Raw genomic sequence first — 15,012 nt, forward strand, 5'->3', positions numbered from 1 at the left:
ACAGCTGTCCCATGAGCAAAGTGTTCTGTGCATTAAATCAGTGTGTGACTGTAGATGTGTGGCTAAAATATATAAAACAATACAATAAAAATACTCTGAAATTGCTCATTAATGTGACTTTTACTTTGCTCTCCTCCTTCTCTCTTCTTTCTAAAAAGATACAGAATAACTTATATCTCATTTTGGTTTATTGTAACCATCCATTCCTCTTTGTCTTTATTCTGCAGCTCCTGCTTCAACGGCGGCACCTGCATGGACGGCATCAACACCTTCACGTGTCTGTGCCCGCCCGGCTTCATCGGCAGCTACTGCCAGCACGACATCAACGAGTGCGACTCCAAACCGTGTCTGAACGGCGGCACCTGCCAGGACAGCTACGGCACCTACAAGTGCACCTGCCCTCACGGTTACACCGGACTCAACTGTCAGGTAGGAGTTGTTGCTCTTTGTCATTGTGTGTTTTTAAAAAGTGAAAGTTTTTGAGATGTCGTGGAGACCTTGTCCTGTAAAGCTGGTGTTTCTTTAGACGTTGATTCCCATATTCCATTTTAGGATCCACTTTTAAACTCTTACACATCTTTTTCTCATATATTACCAAATCAGACCTTATTTTCTTATTTAAATTTGTAAAAAAACATGTTGATACTGTGTGAAACAGTGGTTTTATATTAAATTTTACTCCTTCTCCTTTCAGAACTTGGTTCGCTGGTGCGACTTGTCCCCCTGTAAGAACGGAGGAACCTGCTGGCAGCGGGTCACCACCTACAGCTGCGAGTGTGAGACCGGCTGGACGGGTCTTTACTGTGACGTCCCCAGTGTTTCCTGCGAGGTGGCAGCCAAACAGAGAGGTAAGATGAACAATGAACAGGTTCTAAACGTGTGTAAACAGGTGTTTGACCTGTTAAAATCCTTAAATTCGTCACTTTAATACCTTCCATCTCGTCCTCTCTACGCAGGAGTCGATGTCGCCCATCTGTGTCGTAACTCGGGCCAGTGTCTGGACGCAGGAAACGTTCACTACTGCCACTGTCAGGTGGGCTACACCGGGAGCTACTGTGAGGAGCAGGTGGACGAGTGCACGCCCAACCCCTGCCAGAACGGAGCCGTCTGCACCGACTTCTTGGGCGGATACACCTGCAAGGTAAGGAACACAGAGAAAATCCATGCAGCATCAACATGAAAACAGTTTGATATGTTCATTTGAATGGTTTTAATAAATACCCTGTTTTTTGACAGTCTGGAAATCAGTCTAATCTTGCAAATGTTGATTCTGATTAAATGCTAATTTTAATTGCAAATTGAATCGTAAATGCATTTCAAAGGCCTTTCAACCTTATATTTTACATTTTTAAATCTCAAACCTCTATTTAGTTTAGTTAATTAGTTAGTACAGTAGACGTGTGGGGAGCTGGAGTGTTTTACTGCTGCAGCAACACTGTGCCGTCTTAATGAACAGGCCTGTTTATAAATAGAAGCTCGGTTATGTTAATCTCCTCTGGAATAAAGGATCTGCTGGCCTTGGCAGGATGGAGGCCAGAAAAACCGCCAGGTAAACAAAAAAACATCTTTGTTTCATGTCAGACATTGATTAAACTTTCCCCTCTATTCTCTCTCTCTCTTCCTCTTCCTCTTCTTCTTCTCCTCCTTCTTCTTCTCTCCGTCTCTCAGTGCCTGCCAGGCTACGTGGGGACCAACTGCTCCGACGAGATCAATGAGTGCTTCTCCCAGCCGTGCCAGAACGGGGGCACCTGCATTGACCTGATCAATACCTACAAATGCTCCTGTCCCCGAGGAACCCAAGGTCAGCGGACCCCACGCACACGCCTCCGCACCTCTTCTTCCTCTCCTTCCTCTCCTTCCTCGTCTCCACGCTTCATTAATTAGGGCTTAGCAGCGCCCAGAGCCAGTCTGCAAACTCCTCCTCCCGTCTTCCCCTCCATCCCTCCCTCCACTTGTCAGATACGCCATCGATTTCTCCCTCGCAGACATGAAGGGAGTGGGTGTTGTAGGTCAGACTGAAGTGCGCTGTGAAGAGTTGGGCGGATCCCAAAGAAGCCAACATGTTTCCGGAGTTTTTTTAATCAAGACTGTCTGAGTGTTTGACATGAAATCCACCATGAAATTGGTCTTTTTTCTTTAAAAATGTATTTTAAAAACACATCTGAACTTTTCAACCCTAGATCCATGTCACCCCCCCCCCCCACCCCTCTCTTATTCTTCTTTAACCCTAGTGTGTTGCATTTCAGAAGTAGGGCACACAATATTCAGTTTAATTTGATTTTGTATTTCTGTGTTTTTATTTCTGCACAATTCAGCCTTTCCATCCTCTTCAAACTTTATTTAACAGGGAATTTAATACAATGGATGTGTTGGAGGTCAAAACACATCATTTTTAATTAGAATATCCATATTTTTATTTCTCTCTACACTGCAGTTTATAGTAAAGAAGATTATCTTGCAATTAAAGGGAGGAGAAACTTATAAATGGGGATAAAAAGGAGTAAAATACAAATATTCTGTGGATAATCTGCCATAATCCCTTTTATTTAACTATGGAGTGCTTTATTGTATTATAGGTTAATTAAAATCAAACATACAATAATGTTTTAAATTAAGAATAAAAATAATTTAATGAAAAAATTATATCTACAGTAAAAAGAGACAAATCAGTTATGCAAGAGGCAAATGTATGACTTTAGAATTTTGAAAAGTGTTACTTTACCTTTATGGGTTTGAGAAAATGATTTAGTGAAGCAGGTCAAGAGAAAATGTTTATTCCAAGAAAAACAGATGACCTGACATCACCAACTAAATGTTGCCAAACCACACGACGGTTAAACTTTACCTTTGCACCAACTAAAGAATCGTCCCTTGTCCTCCTTCCCGTTGCTCCACCTCAGGCGTGCACTGTGAGATCAACATGGACGACTGCAACCCGTTCACCGACCCCGTCACCAAGGAGCCCAAGTGCTTCAACAAAGGCAAGTGTGTGGACCGGGTCGGGGGCTACCACTGCATCTGCTCCCTGGGCTACGTGGGGGAGCGCTGCGAGGGGGACGTCAACGAGTGTCTGTCCAACCCGTGTGACCCGCGGGGGACGCACAGCTGCATCCAGCTCACCAACAACTACCGCTGTGACTGTCGCACCGGATACACGGGTAAGAGAGCCGGAGGTCAGAGGTCAGAGGAGGAGGACGTACAGAATGTTAACATGTGCTTCGAGTGAACTTCAGTCCATTTCATAGTGCTGGGGAAACACTGGACCTCTTTTCTTTTTACTTAATGAGGCTAATTGAGATTTTTTGAATTTATGTCCCCAGGTTTTTTTTGTTCTTGTGCTGCTTATGGCCTGTAAACATCTGCAAAGACAGATGTTGCTGTTTTGAGCAGCTTTAAATCACCACAGATGCATTTACATTTTTGTTATTTACATTCAACGTACACACGTAAACCTACTCTTACTCTACGTTTTGCAATATTGGTTTACAGTCTACATATATTTAACAGTATATCATATAGTAAAGTATCTAAAAGGCATTGGATGTGCTTTAAAGCCAAGTAAATATGGATTGTAATCAATAACTGGAAATGTGAGGTTGGTTTTTAAATTTTAAATAATATTCTTTTCGTGTGTGGCTCCTCTGTAGGTCAGCGCTGCGACACTGTGTTCGATGGCTGTAAGGGGAAACCCTGTCGTAACGGAGGGACCTGCGCTGTCGCCAGTAACACGCCACACGGCTTCATCTGCAAATGTCCTCCTGTGAGCAAACACAAACACACACACACACACAGACACACACACACACATATCTTTGTCACTTGTTAAGACATTGTAGGCTAATAAATCAATCATTCATTGCCTCTAACTAAGTGATACACAGCCTTACCCTGACCTCTAACCTGACCTCCCGTTAGGGCTTCACTGGCTCCACGTGCGAGTACGACGCCCAGGCCTGCGGCAGCCTTCACTGTCGCAACGGAGGCACCTGCATCTCCGGCCACAACAGCCCCAAGTGTCTGTGCACCCCGACGTTCACCGGGCCCGAGTGCCAGTATCCCACCGACAGCCCCTGTAACTCCAACCCCTGCTACAACGGCGGCACGTGCGAGTACACTTCCGAGGCGCCGTACTACCACTGCGTCTGCCCCACGGACTTCAACGGCCTCCGCTGCCACATCCTGGATTACAGCTTCCCGGGCGGGTTCGGCCACGACATCCCGCCGCCGTCGGAGGTGGAGGTGGAGTGCGGGATCCCGCAGTGCAAGGAGCACAAGCACAACAACTTCTGCGACGTGCTCTGCAACAACCACGAGTGCGGCTGGGACAACGGCGACTGTTCGCTGAACTTCAACGACCCGTGGAAGAACTGCTCGGCCGCGCTGCAGTGCTGGCGCTACTTCAACAACGGGGTGTGCGACTCGCAGTGCGATAACGCCGGCTGCCTGTACGACGGGTTCGACTGCCAGAATCTGGAAGGTCAATGCAAGTGAGTGACCTTCACTTGAAATGTATTTGTTGTGTCTGAAGCTGCTGATTAAAAGAGCATCTTCTTTTATACACTGGCTATAGCAGATAAAAGCAGATCTTAAAAAGCTTGTTCTTGACACATTTTTCTTAAAAATGTCAGGATTGCATTTTCATAATCCAGGATTTTAATCCAGAAATTGGATTGCTCAATATTTATTTTTTTTGTACAGTAAACCAACAGTTTCATTACAGAAGCAGCACAGGACACTAATACATTTCAGTCTCTGCGCCTGCCCGTCTGTCCAACTCTTCTAAAACAACATCTGGCCTACAAAAGATATTTTTGGCCTCATGTACATGATGTTTGAAATCTGCCTTTAGGGAATTCCTTCAAATCTTGACCAGTTATCATATGGACTCAAAAATGAAGTGATTGGCTTTCAGTGGTCAAAGATAATAGTGACCTCATATGAGTCTGGGGAAAATATTTGTGTATACTAGACCTGCACTGATGCCGAACACTGACAATCACAGACCCCTAACCTGTGCTCCCTCCCCCCCAGCCCTCTGTATGACCAGTACTGTAAGGACCACTATGCCGACGGCCACTGTGACCAGGGCTGCAACAACGCTGAGTGTGAGTGGGACGGCCTGGACTGCGCCAACAACATGCCGGAGAAGCTGGCGGTGGGCCAGCTGGTGGTGGTGGTCCACATCGCGCCCGAGCTGCTCCTCAGCAACTCCTCCGCCTTCCTGCGCGAGCTGAGCCGCGTGCTCCGGACCAACGTGGTGCTCAGGAAGGACGGCAAGGGCGAGGTGATGGTGTATCCGTACTACGGGAACGAACACGAGCTGAGGAAGTACAACGTGAAGCGCTCGGTGGACTCGTGGTCCGAGGCTCCAGCCAAGGTGCTGGACGTGGTGAAGAGGAGCCTGTACCATGCTGCAGGAGGGAGCAGGAGGAGGAGGAGGGAGCTGGATCACCTACAGATTAAAGGGTGAGGAAGAGTTTTCAAAATGTTTCCTGCACTGACATTTCTTGATTATTTTCCTTGGTTGTTTGCTTAATATGACGCGTTGTCTCTGTGCTGGTCTCTAGCTCCATCGTGCACCTGGAGGTGGATAACCGTCAGTGCTTCCAGCAGTCCAGCGAGTGCTTCCAGAGCACCAACGATGCTGCAGCCTTCCTCGGGGCTCTGGCCTCCAGCGGGAAACTGGACGTCCCCTACACCATCGAGGCTGTTTACAGTGAGTGCACTTTATACAAGTCTAATACACTTAAAGAAAAGCTCTTTAAAATTTAGCTGAACAGTTATTTTTAAACGCATTTGTTTCTGCTCATCTCTGAAAATCAATCATCAGACAGACAAACTTTTAATTTTAATCTCCTGAAAGAATTAATTTGAACTGAAGTCTGTGGAGATTATTTTTTTCTAGTCAGCAATTCCCAATAGACCAATGCAAGCAATTGATTCAATCAAATTCAATGATCCCAGTGACATTCCTTGTGCGAACTGCATAATATATATATTCTAATAAGATTCAGTTCAACATAAACCTTCTTGCTGCTGGAAGCACAAAGTTTGATTCAACCTACTGCTTACAATGATCCCCAACAAATTAATTATTTACTTCTGTTTGAATAATATTTGCTAAAAACTACATAATGTTGCCTTTTAAGATCAGATGTAATAAATACAAATTTTGTTACTCCCAAAATGGAGAAATTTGCCATTAAAAAAAATAAAAAATTGGAAACATATGCAAAAAAGTAATGAATAAGTAACTATAACATGCAGAGATCTGATGTTATAGAATCATAAGCAAATCTAGAATAAGGAATGAAATCAGAACAGAAATAAAGAAATACCCAAAATATGTACAACCTTATCAGGACTGCACATAGAAAGATATTGCAATTGTTTAAATTTGAGTTAATTTGAACTTACACCTCAGTTAATTTAAAGTGTACATGTCCGTCAGAATTCTGGTTTGACAGAAATATCAGGACTTCAGTTTAACTGTGATGGCACCAAATTTAGATTTCTTTGCTGTCACAGGAATATGTCCTCCTCCTATTTCAAAATATCCCTGATTATTAGGAAAACATCTTCAGTGGGAACGAATTTAAGTGGTGCCACAGACATGGAAGTATGAGAGACCACAACTAAACCAGAGAACGTCACCATCCTCATCCTCTAAACAGCTTTTGCACAACCAAAATAATTTAACTTGAATGCCCAACTCAAACTATAGTTCAAAGAGTCTGGTCATTGATTTTCATTTGAGAATAAACCAAAGGCGTCTTGTTCTGGTAGGAGGAAAACAACAACAGCCAGAAATGAAGAATAAAACCGAACTGAATATCTGATCAGTTGAGATTTAGAATCAATTTTCTGTGAATCGGCTGAAACGTTGCTGTGGTTCATTAAAGGCCTCGTTTTCACAGTGACACGTTCATGCTCATACACGAGTGGATGAGACACGTGCACTTTTCACCCTCAAACTCAAAGTATCAGCTGCGCCCTCTGGTCGGGTCCTAACCCTGCTGCTCTTTGATTGTGTATTTGTTATGCAGCAGTGAACAAATGCAATTGTGAATCTCATGGCCTAAACAATCAATCCTTCCCTGGTTGTGTAAATCCACTGGCTTCGGGCTCCAAAATGGTTAATTGCTGCAAATCAACTCCACCAATCCCCTCCTCACACCGAGTAACGCTCTGTCTCCGTCTTTCTCAGACATGTACACGTTTACGTCCGCAGATAACACACTCATGCACATGCACACGCTCGCACACTTCATCCCACAGTGTGAGGGGCTGCTGCAACCTTCACCTCGCTGAATGTAATACCAGGACTTAATGCATCTCTGAGGGTTTAGGTTGGGGGAGTTTATCATTTCAAAATCGTTAGTGGAAAAAAAAAAGAGAAAGAGAAGGGGAAAAATTGATCGGGAGTGTGCTAGAAGTTGGGAGTCTTTGTTATCTCGAAAATCCTAATAAATCCTTCGTCTTTACAGCTTAAAGCGCGTGCAGTAATTTGAAGTTCATTAATCCCCCTCCTTTTTTTCTCTTAAAGAAGAAATGGTAAAGTTGTCTCCTGGTACCCTAGGTTGAAAAGGGAGAGAGGAGGTGGTGCTGGCGTTCTCCTTTTCCCCTCTTTCTTTTTTTATCACGCCCCATCCCTGTTTCTTTTTTTTTTCTTTTCTGAAAAGTGGTTAGCAATTCTGATTATTACTGAATAGGTAGTGGAAGCTAGCTTCACCAGCGGTGAGGACCGGCAGTCAGGTTGTGGAGCTTCCTGCTGGTTGCGGTGTGTTTTTTGGGGAGCGGGAGCCGGGAGTCGCTCTGCTCCGGCACTCGCTCTGATCCCGGGCATCCACGTCTTCTCCCTCGTGACCATGTTGTCCCTGTTCCTACCAGGCGACTTGGACCAAAAGTTCTCACCGAACCTCTACCCCATCTACCTGGTCCTGGGCGGCGTCGGGATACTGGCCTTCCTCGGAGTCGGGATGGTGGCTGCCCGAAAGCGGCGCCATGAGCACGGGCGCCTCTGGCTCCCCGAGGGCTTCAAGACCACAGAGACCAGCAAGAAGAAGAGACGTGAGCCTGTCGGAGAGGATTCAGTGGGATTAAAGTAAGTTTCAGTTTATTCAGCGGCGAGTTGCACCTGTTTCTGTGCGGGTCGGGCGAAGGGCCGGTTCTGAAGGACAAAACGGGTCCAACTGGTGATCAGTCAAAATTTGGGAAAAGGAGGGTGTAGCCCGGATCATTAATGATAATGATATCGCAGGTTCTCATTAATTGACTTGTTGGGGCAGAGGGGTGGGGTGTGGATTCAATCAATGCTTTTGTTTTTCGGCATTGCTGCACCATTAGCGGCGGGGGGCTCGGATGAGATGGAGGCGGTAGAGAACAAGGATCTTTACTGGGTTTGCTGCTTCTTCACAGGCCACTGAAAAACACTTCGGACATTTCGCTCATGGATGACGCCCAGACGGACTGGGGCGAGGACGAGCCCTCGGATCCAAAGCGCTTCAGGGTGAGGAGACGAAACTCAAACAGAGATTTTACAGATTTAATTCATAGTTAATTTTAATTTTATGCCGCTTAAAACTTATTCCTAAATTTTTTTTTACAAAATACACAGTAAATACTTAAATTTCCTATATGGGATTTAAAAAAATACTATGTTGTGGATTTTCTTTTTTTCCAGATTTTTTTTATAACGTCAAACTAAATTGAATTATACTGTGATTTGATTTAAACTCTGGTGCTCAGCTGCAGATGTCTAACCCCTTGCTGTCCCCGCTCCAGCAGTTTGACGAGCAGGCGATCCTGGAGGTGGACGACCAGACGGACCACCGCCAGTGGACCCAGCAGCACCTGGACGCCGCTGACCTGCGCGTCCCCTCCATCGCTCCCACACCCCCTCAGGGCGAGATCGAGAACGACTGCATGGACGTCAATGTCCGGGGACCAGGTGGGAAGAAGGCTTTACATATTACATACATATTAAGGAAATCAAAGGGGATTCTGTGCTTGTGGATGTGGATCTAATTTAGATCAAATGCTCCTATTTTTTACAAGGAATAATATTATTTCCACACAAGCATAATTGTGTTGGAAAATATGAATTAAATCTATATAATTTGTGATTTTCTCAAGAAGATTTAATGTAAAATTATTTCTAAATTTGCTCTATTTTTGTTTTATTTCCTGCTTGTTTTGTGAAAAACTGGATAATTTATTTTCTTCAAACCTTAAAAAAAATGTTTTGGTGAAATTATTTGAGATGGAAACTCACTCGTTAGTGGAACTGATATTAACTTATGTGCCAAAGCTTGTGATATTGATCAAGGGGTGAAAGTTTTTGAGTAAACATTTCTAGTAGTGTGTGTGTATGTGTGTGTGTGTGTGTGTGTGTGTGTGTGTGTGTGTGTGTGTGTGTGTGTGTGTGTGTGTGTGTGTGTGTGTGTGTGTGTGTGTGTGTGTGTGTGTGTGTGTGTGTGTGTGTGTGTGTGTGTGTGTGTGTGTAGATTGATTCAAGCCTTTTCTAAGGGAACCTTTCACGTTTCTAGTGTGTTCAATGTGTGTGTGTGCATGCATGGGTGTGTGTGTAATCGCGCATGTAGGAGTTGCTAAAGCCCCATGTCCTCAGGGTAAAGGATCTTCTTCAAAGCAACCGGCTGGAAGCCAGGCGCCTGAGGGAGAACACTCATTCCTGATCAGATTAATCATTTGACCAGTAATGGGCCTCTGTGTTTTTTCTTCTTCTCCACATTACAAAACCCAATGAAGGCATCAAATGCAAAAACCTAATTTTGTAATAAGTGCCATATTCCCTGAACAAAAGCTATGAACAATCAAAGTAGCAGGGTTAAGAACTTGAGAGCACACTTTTTTCCCCCCCGCCGGGGATCGATGCACTTGAATCGACCAAATCTGTGAGATCTGGGGCTTGGGATCCTTTTGAAGAGGAGGAAAAGAATCCGAGGCGACTGACAGGGCTGCCTCTCCCAGTTAGATATGAATGTTTGGGTTTTGCAGCAGCCTAGCTTTAACAAGCCCCGGCCTCTATCCCCCCAGCTTCGCTTTCCCTCAGAAGCCTCTCCTGTGCCGGGGCCTTGATCAGAATCCATGATCGAAAGGAGAGCTGTGATGATTCAACCCAGGCAAAAGTGTCAAATCCACATTCGATTTGTTTGCTGCCTTGTTTTGATCTGGCGGATGCTTTGAAGTGCAGGCTCTTCTCTTCTTGTAGCAGCTCTCTGGCTCGGTGCTGACCACGCAGTCCGTTACCTCTTCTCAAATCCCCCTCTCCTCCATCTCCTCCCTCTCCTCCAGATGGATTCACGCCTCTGATGATCGCCTCCTGCAGCGGGGGAGGTTTAGAAACCGGCAACAGCGAGGAAGAGGAGGATGCCTCCGCCAACGTGATCAACGACTTCATCTACCAAGGTGCTGCCCTCCACAATCAGACCGACCGTACGGGGGAGACCGCTCTTCACCTGGCCGCCCGCTACGCCCGGTCCGACGCCGCGAAGCGCCTCCTGGAGGCCAGCGCCGACGCCAACATCCAGGACAATATGGGCAGGACACCTTTGCACGCTGCTGTGGCTGCTGATGCCCAGGGGGTTTTCCAGGTGAGCTCTCATGTGCCAAATTAATTACATACATTTAAACATACAATTTTTATTCTTTATTTCTGTGTCATGTTTCAATGTATTTGTTTCATCCCCTTCTGGGGATTACAAGACGCTTCTAATTTACAAAAATGTTCATCATCTTCTTCCAGTATTACAACTACAAAACATGTGGAGAATTAAAAGAGGCAGACACAGACAAAACAAGAAGAGAAATCTAAACAGAACTTTTCTGCTTCTATAAATAGCTTTTTTCCTCTTCTCCCAGGCTTCTTACAGATAACTGGCTAATTTATATGTTTCATACATAACAGACAACTCTTTGTGCTTTATCGATATTTAACAAATCTTATAAATCAGAGCATCTCGCAGTTCACAACAATTTCCTAGGTGGTATAGTTGATGTATTTTACTGAAATTAAAACAGGATCGATCAATTACAATTGTTCGTTAAATAAGGGGTTTTGTGAAATAGTGAGTCTTGTGTTTTGATTGTTTTCTGAGAATTTGTGGGCTAAACAGTAAATGTAATAATCCACAGGAAGTTGGTAGTTAAATCCCCAATAAATTACAGCGGTCAAATAATCGATTAACTATCAGAAACAAAACTGACCAGAGGTTAAACTTACTTCAAATGAATCACAGTGTACTTTGTCAATTTAATGTTTGAAAACCTTGAAATTTCCATTGGACAATATTAAGATCAAATGTATTTATTGTGTGTCTCTAGATTCTGATAAGGAACCGCGCCACAGACTTGGATTCCCGTATGCACGACGGTACCACCCCCCTGATCTTGGCGGCCCGGCTGGCGGTGGAGGGTATGGTGGAGGAGCTCATCAACTGCCACGCTGACGTCAATGCAATCGATGATTTCGGTAAAGGACCTAAAACTCTTAGAAAACGTCTTAGTCCTGGAAAAACAGCCTCAAATGAAGATTCGATAACCTTGTTATATTTTGTTGTCTTCTCAGGTAAATCCGCTCTACACTGGGCTGCAGCTGTAAATAACATTGAGGCTGCTATTGTGCTTCTTAAAAACGGTGCCAACAAGGACATGCAGAACAACAAGGTGTGAAAACAATCTGTCTCTTCTTCCTCTTTGTGCTGTAAAACGACAGGGACACTTCTTTCTGAAACATTATCCCTTGTGCATGTGAGAATCTCCTAACGTGTGGATTCCCTTTCTCTCAGGAGGAAACACCTCTGTTCCTGGCTGCCAGGGAGGGAAGCTTCGAGACCGCCAAGGTCTTACTGGACCACTTTGCCAACAGGGAAATAACTGACCACATGGACCGGCTGCCCAGAGACATTGCACAGGAGAGAATGCACCACGACATTGTGCATCTGATGGACGAGTACAACCTGGTACGAAGTCCTCCCATGCATGTCGGGTCTCTCAGCACCACCTTGTCGCCCCCTCTTTGCTCGCCCAACGGTTACCTGGGCGGCATGAAGCAGCCACAGTCTCATGGTCAAGGCAAGAAGGCTCGCAAGCCCAGCACCAAGGGCATCGGCTGCAAGGACGGCAAAGACATGAAGGCGAAGAAGAAGATTTCCCAGGATGGAAAGTCCGGGAACCTCCTGGACAGCTCGGCTGTTCTGTCACCCGTTGACTCGTTGGAGTCTCCTCACGGTTACGTGTCTGACGTGGCCTCGCCGCCCATGATGACATCACCTTTCCAGCAGTCGCCATCTGTATCCCTGAACCACCTGCAGGGTATGTCTGACCCTCACCTGCCTGTAAACCACATGGTGATGCCAAACAAGCAGGAGCTGGCTCGCATGCAGTTTGACCCGCTTCCTCCACGTCTCACCCATCTGCCCGTGTCTGGCTCCGGTGGCCAGGGCGCCATGAACGGCCAGTGTGATTGGCTGTCCAGGATGCATGGCACCATGAGCCAGCAAGGCCAGTTCAACCCTATGCGGGGAGGTCCTCACCAGGGAGGCCAACATGGGATGATGACCGCCCTCCACAACGGCCACACCGCCACCAGCCTGTCTCAGATGATGAGCTACCAGGGGATCCAGGGCACCAGACTGGCTCCGCAGCCCCTCATCATGCAGCAGCAGGCTCAGCAGATGCAGCAGATGCAGAACCTGCAGCAGCTCCAGCAGCAGCAACAACAACAACAACAGCAGCAGCAGCAGCAGAACATCCAGCTGCAGCATCAAAACTCAAACAGCGCCAACAGCCAGAGCTTCATCAGTGGTGAGCTGAGTTCTCCGGAGCTCCAGCAGGGCACCGGCAGCTCCAGCATGCCCATCCACACCATCCTGCCACAGGAGACCCAGATCATGCCCTCCGCCATCAACCAGTCAATGGCCAGCACCCAGTTCCTCACCCCACCCTCCCAGCACAGTTATTCAGGGCCCATGGACAACACCCCAAACCATCAGGTCCAGGTGCCGGACCACCCCTTTCTAACGCCCTCCCCCGGCTCCCCTGATCAGTGGTCCAGTTCCTCACCTCATTCCAACCTGTCCGACTGGTCCGAGGGCATCTCGAGTCCACCGACGAGCATGCAGTCTCAGATTGGACATATACCCGAACAGTTCAAATAAAGAGCATGCGTCTTTCTGCCCAGAAGAGCTGCTCTCTATTTTTTTTTACAAAAAAAGGCACTCTGTGAAACAAAAATGAGAAAAAGGGCAAAGTTGTAAACAAGATTTGATAGGACTTTTTTTTATATGCTTTCCTACTAACAGCAACACCTGCTTTTCATCCATTATTTTTATTTATTAATGTCTTGTTTTATTTATACACATTGCCTGCTTACAGAAATTTCGGGGATCCATGGTGTTGGGTTTGTACGCAGGACAGAGACGATCTTTTAGAGACTCTTTTCTTGTAGTGCTTTTTTTTCTGCAGTGAAGTCGCAGCATACACACTGGGTATTTATTTCCTCGAGGACTTTTAGTCTTTGCCTTTTTTTTCACATGATTTCTCAGTCTTTGTTTATATTGATATTTTTTTTTGTATAATCTTGTTTATAAAGAAAATTGTGATTAAGGGGCATTTTATAGAGCACATTTTATGTTTCAGTGTTATTTCAATTCGTGGTTAAATGTGGGAAATCGTCTAGTAAGCAGGTGGAGAAAGATAGCGGAGGATATGTCCTGTGTTTCATGCGCAAGTCCTTTTCCCCTTTTAAAATATTATGTGATTCTTAGTTACACTCTAGAGTTGTGTACATTTCCAGAATCGGTGGAACAGCGTTGCGTTGTGCCTCTAGATTTGATTGCATTCATACGTAGAGATGTGGTGGAGTTGTGAAACGGTGTACAGTATACAGCCATCTTGGAGATTGGCGGTTAAGACAGGCTTGAGTATCTGCTGGTCCTGTGGTGTTGGAGAACTGGCCGGTTGGCCACAGTGTATGTTGATGTCCAGAGGGAGAAGGAAACTTCATTTTCCCCCGTCCCTCCGATTAGTTTGAGCCTATGGCTGTGTTCATCCTTTTGTAAATATGTTCCCGTGTAAGCAAGATTTTGTTTAAGAAATCTGATGTCTTAAGCATGCAATTTTGATCGGTCTCGCACCAGTCAACAGCCTCTAAAATATCAAACAGAACAGAATATATATATATTTTGTATTTTACTGTCCCTTATGCATAAATAAATTGGAATTATATACAAATAGATACAATATATTGTTAGGCGACATTTTTCTCATAAAAAAGAAAAAAACATAATAAATATTGAGGTTTTATAAACTGATATTTATTTACTGTTCTGTAACACAAAAATCCACTGAGGCATCCATCTGTGTATGTTATGAAATGTTTTTGTTACACTTCAGTAAAATGGGGAAAAGAAAGTTTGTTGGATAAGTTCTCAGTTGTGTTCTCGAGTATCATTTGGAAATTGTTCTGATTTAAACAAAAAAAACATATGGTTGTAGTGAAATTGTAATATCTGCAATATGTTTCCTTCCTCTCAAAGTTATGATTTGCAAGAAATGTATTTTATCTTTTCATTTTCTATCTGTAAAAATGTTCCTTGTTATAATAAAGGGCACGTGTGTGTCTTAAACGCAAAAGAACCGACTTGTTTTCCTTTAAATTATGATAAAGGCCTGTAAAGAGTAATATTTTATGTTTGATTGTTTATTTTCAAAGAAAATTAAGGCTTATGAACACAATAATAGATCCAGTATAATAGTCACAGTTATCTTCTCTAATACTCTCTCCCCAATATAAAATATCTCCTCATTTTTGCATTTGCTGATTGGCCTACTCTCATTTTACTTAGTGTGTCTCCATCTAGTGGTGCAACATTTTAGGTACTTTTAAATCCAGCTGCAGAATCTATGCAAGTTGTACATTTCGAAACAAATCGGAACTATTTACCTTCTATGGGGAAAAATAAGCTACCACACCCAAGTTACTGTTTTCAA

General features: G+C 44.6%; 1 protein-coding gene across 2 annotated transcripts in view; it reads left to right on the forward strand.

Moving 5' to 3' along the window:
* LOC133001483 (neurogenic locus notch homolog protein 1-like) overlaps positions 1 to 14,594 on the forward strand; it is a 41,819-nt gene extending 27,225 nt beyond the window's left edge. The window contains exons 19-34 of one of the 2 annotated variants that reach the window (XM_061071057.1): positions 228 to 429; positions 695 to 848; positions 957 to 1,141; positions 1,669 to 1,801; positions 2,901 to 3,158; positions 3,648 to 3,760; positions 3,916 to 4,487; positions 5,032 to 5,466; positions 5,568 to 5,716; positions 7,891 to 8,104; positions 8,419 to 8,509; positions 8,785 to 8,950; positions 10,315 to 10,613; positions 11,344 to 11,491; positions 11,588 to 11,685; positions 11,808 to 14,594. In XM_061071057.1, the coding sequence (XP_060927040.1) occupies positions 228 to 429; positions 695 to 848; positions 957 to 1,141; positions 1,669 to 1,801; positions 2,901 to 3,158; positions 3,648 to 3,760; positions 3,916 to 4,487; positions 5,032 to 5,466; positions 5,568 to 5,716; positions 7,891 to 8,104; positions 8,419 to 8,509; positions 8,785 to 8,950; positions 10,315 to 10,613; positions 11,344 to 11,491; positions 11,588 to 11,685; positions 11,808 to 13,178 (4,588 nt within the window). In that variant the 3' untranslated portion in view covers positions 13,179 to 14,594. The remainder of the gene's footprint in view (positions 1 to 227; positions 430 to 694; positions 849 to 956; positions 1,142 to 1,668; positions 1,802 to 2,900; positions 3,159 to 3,647; positions 3,761 to 3,915; positions 4,488 to 5,031; positions 5,467 to 5,567; positions 5,717 to 7,890; positions 8,105 to 8,418; positions 8,510 to 8,784; positions 8,951 to 10,314; positions 10,614 to 11,343; positions 11,492 to 11,587; positions 11,686 to 11,807) is intronic. The other variant, XM_061071058.1, reaches the window with a different exon arrangement.
* The last annotated feature ends 418 nt before the right edge of the window (positions 14,595 to 15,012 follow it).

The sequence above is a fragment of the Limanda limanda genome, chromosome 5, assembly GCF_963576545.1.
Source record: "Limanda limanda chromosome 5, fLimLim1.1, whole genome shotgun sequence".
Classification (NCBI taxonomy): Eukaryota; Metazoa; Chordata; class Actinopteri; order Pleuronectiformes; family Pleuronectidae; genus Limanda; species Limanda limanda.